The 6178-nt window shown below is 51.3% G+C and overlaps 1 protein-coding gene across 2 annotated transcripts in view; it reads left to right on the forward strand.

Moving 5' to 3' along the window:
- The window catches only part of RAB6B (RAB6B, member RAS oncogene family), a 129982-nt gene extending 124321 nt beyond the window's left edge, over nucleotides 1-5661 (forward strand). For both annotated transcript variants that reach the window (XM_077826492.1, XM_077826493.1), the window contains one exon: nucleotides 5597-5661. In XM_077826492.1, coding sequence (XP_077682618.1) covers nucleotides 5597-5661 — 65 coding nt within the window. The remainder of the gene's footprint in view (nucleotides 1-5596) is intronic.
- The last annotated feature ends 517 nt before the right edge of the window (nucleotides 5662-6178 follow it).

The raw sequence follows: 6178 nt of genomic DNA on the forward strand, positions 1-6178 counted from the left end.
AGGGGGTGTTCAGTACAGAAGCCATTTGAGCTCTCCGATCAATCCCTGTGCAGACGAGGGAGGGTTTAAACTGCCCCGGTGCACTGTGACTGCTAAGCCCCAAGTCCTAGGGGCTCCCACCTCCAAAAGGGCATTGATGTCAATGGCTCCCAGTTCAAGGACACGGCTCACCCTGGGCGGGGGGTGGGTGTGGGTTGTGATATCAGTGTATTTACTTAAATCTGTATGGGTTTGCACTGCTTGGCTAAAGCATCATCCAAAAGGGTATTCAATCTCTGTATGAAGCCCTCACAAGATGGAAACGTTGGTGAGTGCAGCCCCTCCTGTACCCAGGACAAATACAGTTCATGGGTGGGGATTGTTTCCCCAGGGTCGGGGGCACTGTGCAGGTTGGAAGTCAGTGTGACAACTCCAGGTGGGGACTCCAGACTGGTCTGGATGAGGCTGCCCAGCGAGACAGTGAGGCGCACAGTGACTGACATGATGGGCAGATTGACAGGTAGCGGGACAGGAGGAGGGGAAGGGGAGTTCAGAGTCAAGGGTGGGCAGATAGCAGAGGTGAATGGAAGCGCAGCACTGTGGGAGGGAATGGAGAAGACAGCTGCGCTTGAGGATGTGCCCCTTAATCTGCAATGAGGTGTGCCGGGCTCAGGTTGTCTCGGGGGCAGGTCAGAGCCTGCATGTGGCCCCTGGTGCAGATGGCCAGTTCTGGGATTCCACCCTCCCTCTCCCACACCCTTCCCTGGGGTCTGCCAGGCAGTGGGGCAACCGAGTCAGTGTTCCTGCAGACTACGAGAGGGGACGGAACTGGAGCCTTTAGCCACTCTTGTCCCTCAGATTTGCTGATAGCCCTGAGGGGAGACAAGACTGGGCCCTTTCTTCAAACCCGGTTGCCATGGCCACTGAAGGTGACAGTGAGTCCCTCCCAGCCAGCGATGGGGAGCAATGGAAAACCCATGTGAGGGGTAAACACACCTGACGAAGGAGCTATCCAGGTGCACTTGCCTTAAATTAATGGAGCTAGGGGATGGTTTCTTCTTCTCCAAGCACTGGCCTGGACGCATATAGGCAGGTGAGAGGGAGTGTGGAGCAGCAGCCAGCATTGGAGGCCAAGAGAAGCCCACAGAAGTTGCTGACTCCATAGTGCCAGGACTCCGCCCCCCACAACAAAGCACTAGGAGGCGGCACAGAGGGGCCAATGCCTGGGACTGTGCCTGCCAGTTGTCTGGGCAGTGCTGTGAGAGCTGCAGCCTCCTTCAGCCATGACCAGGCAGACTCCAATGTAGGCTCTGAAAATCCTAAATTCCATCCCCAGTTCAGCTAATGGAGCCAGGCAGAGTTTCAGAGCTGAAGGACACTCCCGTTTCACAGAAGCCGGGGGCCTCAACAGCAGGGGAAAGCCTAATACTGTCGCAGTGTCAGTGAAAACCACCCGTCTGCCCCACCAGGAAACTGTTTTATGCCATCATTTCACTTAAGGCGCCAGCACCTGGCCCAGGAGGAGATGTCTGGAAGCCTGGCTGGGCAGGACCGTTCCTCCTCACAAGGCAGTGGCCCAGGCTAATGATTCCTGTCCCTGTTACCATGGGAGCAAAAGCTGCCTCCCAGGAAATGGCATGAGCTCTTGTGATGAGGTGTGTACCTAATTAGCATTCCCCTGTAGTGCAGCTCCTCCGATCAGCTGTGCCCAGCACCCCACTCGATGCTGCCTGCTGTGATCCCTTCCCACTCGCAGCCGTGCGCTAGGGGTGTCTTTCCTCTGCCATGCTGAGCTGAGTCCCAGCAACCTCGGAGCAGGCCAGGCACTCGCTCCTGATCCCAGTGGTGTGAAGGATTCTGCAGAGCTGTGAGGCTGCCACCCCCGCAGCCCTATGCATCATGCCCCCCCCCCCCCCCCCCCGGTTAAGCCCTAAAACTGAGATTTCCACAGCCAACTAAGGGACCTCAGTTAATCTTCATGGGAATTGGGCATCCAGATCCATTAGGCAGCTTTGAAATGTTCTGCCCAGGTTCAGTGCTCGTTGCAGGCCCTAGTGCAGACAAGGGTCTATGCCTGCCCGCATTGGCCCTACTGGGACGAGCAGACCTGCTCTAAGCCAAGCTAGAGGACATGGTACTTAGGCCAATGATGCCCGCTGGGAGCCCTGTCTACACTAGCATTAGCATTGGACTTGCACTTGTTTCCCGGATGTGCTAAACACTTGCAGCTCCAAGTGAAGTCGATGGGAGCTAGGCACCTAACCTGCTTCGGTACGAGATAGCCCACTAGGCACCCACCTGCATTTTTCAGCGCCTAACAACCTTTGACAATCTGGCCCAGAGAGCCCAGCAGTCAGTTTTCCGCCTTTTCATGGCTCTGTGTCTCAGATATCTCTCACTGCAGCTGTAATATGGAGTAGGCTGGGAAATAACACTTAGCACCTTCTGTAGTGAACATGCCACAAGCACAATGGATTATCAGCCCATTGGCGGATCTATGGGGTGGGAGGCGGGCAGTTAAAAGTGCCATACTCAGTATTGGAGCCAGTGGTATCTGCCATATTCACTCCTGGATTCTGCCTGGGCCTCTCCCTTTACGGGTCTTCTTCTGGAGCGCAGATCCTCACAGGCGCCTAACTCCCCCGACTTGGATGGCAAGGACACTGACCTGTCTCCCAACCCCTTTTCCCCAGCACTTGTCCCTCCTCAGCCACCTGCCCCGAAGTCTTTGAGGAAACAGAGCCATGAACTAGACATTTGGGCAAATGGATTAAAAACCATGGGAGAGGGTGAAGCAAAGGAATCCCAACCCCATCACACAGCAAACACTATGGGGGCAGGCCATGTGAAACAACGAGCAGGGGTCAGAAAGGCAGTTTTTCCCACCCATGTATTCTGGGAGGGTTTTTTTTTTTTTAATCTCCTTCCTCTGAAGCATCAGTGAGGGCCATGGCTGGAGATGGGACATTGGCTGGGGTGTGCCAGGGCTCTCAGATGGCACCATGCATTCTTTCAGGTGCTGGGCTGACTGGTTTGAGTTCAGATGCTCAGGGTCTAACTGATTGCCTCACGGGGCAGAAAGGAATTTTCCCCTAAGTCAGATTGATATGGACCTCGGGGGTTTTCCACCTTCCTCTATAGCATGTGCGTGCAGGGTCACTTGCCAGGATTATCTGGGTCTCTCTCATTTAATCATTTTCCTGCCAGTGATGTCTAGTTTGCATTTTCTTGATGTCACCATCCAGTGATTTCCTCTAAGTTTAGTTGGCAGCTGGTATCAAGCAGGGTTCCCCAGGGGTCTGTCCTGGGGCTGATTTTGTTAAACATCTTCATTAATGATCTTGATGATGGGGTGGATTGCACCCTCAGCAAGTTTGTGGATGACACTAAGCTGGGGGGAGAGGTAGATGCCCTGGAAGGTAGGGATAGGGCCCAGACTGACCTAGACAAATTGGATGATTGGGCTAAAAGAAATCTGATGAGGTTCAACGAGGACAAGTGCAGGGTCCTGCCCTTAGGATGGAAGAATCCCATGGAGTGCTACAGGCTGGGGACTGACTGGCTAAGAGGCAGTTCTGCAGAAAAGGACCTGGGGATTACAGTGAATGAGAAGCTGGATATGAGTCAGCAGTGTGCCCTTGTTGCCAAGAAGGCTAATGGCATGTTGGGCTGCATTAGTAGGAGCATTGCCAGCAGATCAAGGGAAGTGATTATTCGCACTGGTAAGGCCACATCTGGAGTATTGCATCCAGTTTTGGGCCCCTCACTACAGAAAGGATGTGGACACATTGGAGAGAGTCCAGTGGAGGGCAATGAAAATGATTAGGGGGCTGGGACACATGACTTATGAGGAGACACTGAGGAAACTGGGCTTGTTCAGTCTGCAGAAGAGAAGAGTGAGGGGGAATTTGATAGCAGCCTTCAACTACCTGAAGGGAGGTTCCAAAGGGATGGAGTTAGGCAGTGCTCAGTGGTGGCAGATGACAGAACAAGGTCTCAAGTTCAGTGGGGAGGTCTAGGTTGGATAGTAGGAAAAACTATTTCACTAGGAGGGTGGTGAAGCACGGAAATGGGTTACCTAGGGAGATGGTGGAATCTCCATCCTTAGAGATTTTTAAGGCTTGGCTTGACAAAGTCCTGGCTGGGATGATTTAGCTGGTGTTGGTCCTGCTTTGAGCAGGGGGTTGGACTAGATGACCTCTTGAGGTCTATTCCAACCCTAATCTTCTATGATTCTATGATTCAGTGCAGGGGCCTCACACACTGGTGCACCTCAGTCCCTCCCAATCTCTCCCATGGCATGTAATAGTCTAGTCTCCTAAGGGGCTGTAATACTTTGGTCGCATTTCAGGTGTTGGGTTTAGTGTGTGAGTGCTGGGTGGGGCTAGTGGCCTGTGAGGTACAAGAGGTCAGATGAGATGAGCTGGTAGTCCCTTTGGAGGATTCAGGGAAGAAGCTAGTTTCAGGCAAGATGAGGACCTGATGTCCTCTCTTGGAACCATTAAGGTAGGATACTCAGGTCCAGGAGGCCAGGATTAGCCTTGAGCCTTAACATACCTATCTGTTGAGAAATTCCTGCATGCTGAGGCTAGCAAGTGGCTTGTCACACTGAAGGGGCTGCCTCTCCGCAGCACATCAACCCAGCTCATTATTTTTTAATGTATTTATCTTTGCGCGCGTTGGCAGCCACAGCTCTCGGAATTGGCTGTGGCTGTTCATGTGCACCTCAGTTCAACTCTTTGTTCAGGGAAGCCTGTGAATTATTAAATCAGCTGCATTTAGCGCACAGCCAGATGGAATTGCTGTGTCATTTTAAAGCAGCAGCAGCAAGTGGCATTAGGACCAGGGGAGGTTTGGCCTCCTGGGTTCAACGACATTCGTCACAGCAGAACAAGGGCCTGTAGTCCTGCTATATGAGAGCAGAGTGGGGTACTTGCAATTTTGCTCCCATGTTGTATGGCTAGTGTACACATTTATAGCTTATTTGGCACCTTCCCTAGGAGGAAAAGAGCTGGTGGGGGTGGGGGGAGGCAGTACCCTACGGCCCCCTAGGTACATCTCCCTGCAGCCAGAGGTGTAGGTCCAGGTGGGTAGACCTACGCACACTAGCTTTGAGCAAGCTCATGTCTAAAATAGTGGTGTGGCCACGGTGGTGCAACGGGCTAGCCCCCTGGGTCCATGCCTCGGCTCCCAGGTGGGCCTGTACGCGGAACAGCTTTCGGATTTTGGTCCCATGTGATTTGCGTTGGGTGCTTTTGTCTTAGAGGATATTTGTCTGCCAACTCCCCTACCCAACTCAGCACACTTGGCAATCTCTGCCCAGACCAAAGCAGCGGACACTACAAGTCTGGATGGAAGTGCCTTGACAGAAATTTTGGGGGTCCTCCATGTGAAGCAGAAGTCCTGTAGAGATGGCTTAGGACATAGGTAGGTGGAGATACACAGCACCAACCTGCACTGTGCTTGCTGCCAGTTGGTATATCACTTCCATGAACACTAAAATTAATTCCCACCTGCCAGAAATCAAGCAGCGGTAACTGCCCCAGCACCTAGAATACACAGGTTTACCTTGAGTAATGATATCATCATCTTCCTTAACCTTTCTTTCCTCCATCAGTGATTGACATCAAGTTGGACAAACCACAGGATCCTCCAGCCAGTGAAGGAGGGTGTTCTTGCTAATACAGAGCACAAGATTGGTCAGCTTCATTTGATACCACACGCTTGTTGTGTTGCTTCCTATTGGTTAGCTTCCTAAAGAAACAAATTGAGTTATCGGATGGTGGAGGATTTTTTTTCTCTCTGTCTCTAGGGAGGGGTGGGTGAAAATGTTCAGATTACATCACTCTTAACAGCTGTTACTGAAACTTGCTATTTTTTTGGTTTGGTTGTAATATATTGTACTTTATTAAAATTGCCAAAACCAGTTCAACATTTAAAAAGGAAAGTTTAAATCATGTGTATACAACTTTTTGCCAGATGAAAAGTAGTGACTTGGGTTTTTTGGAAAGAGGTTGGTCTTTTGTTTTTGTATATTTGTAAACTTACAGAAAAGCTCCCCAGAATACTACAGTCTGGTTAGTTTCAGCATTCGACATAGGACTTCGCTTGTAGCAAACTAATCCCTGATTGGTTAAACAAAACGTTAACGGTACAGTAGAAGATTTGATGGTAGAACAAATCATGCTGCAAATATATA

The sequence above is a fragment of the Eretmochelys imbricata genome, chromosome 9, assembly GCF_965152235.1.
Source record: "Eretmochelys imbricata isolate rEreImb1 chromosome 9, rEreImb1.hap1, whole genome shotgun sequence".
In the NCBI taxonomy this organism is placed as follows: domain Eukaryota; kingdom Metazoa; phylum Chordata; order Testudines; family Cheloniidae; genus Eretmochelys; species Eretmochelys imbricata.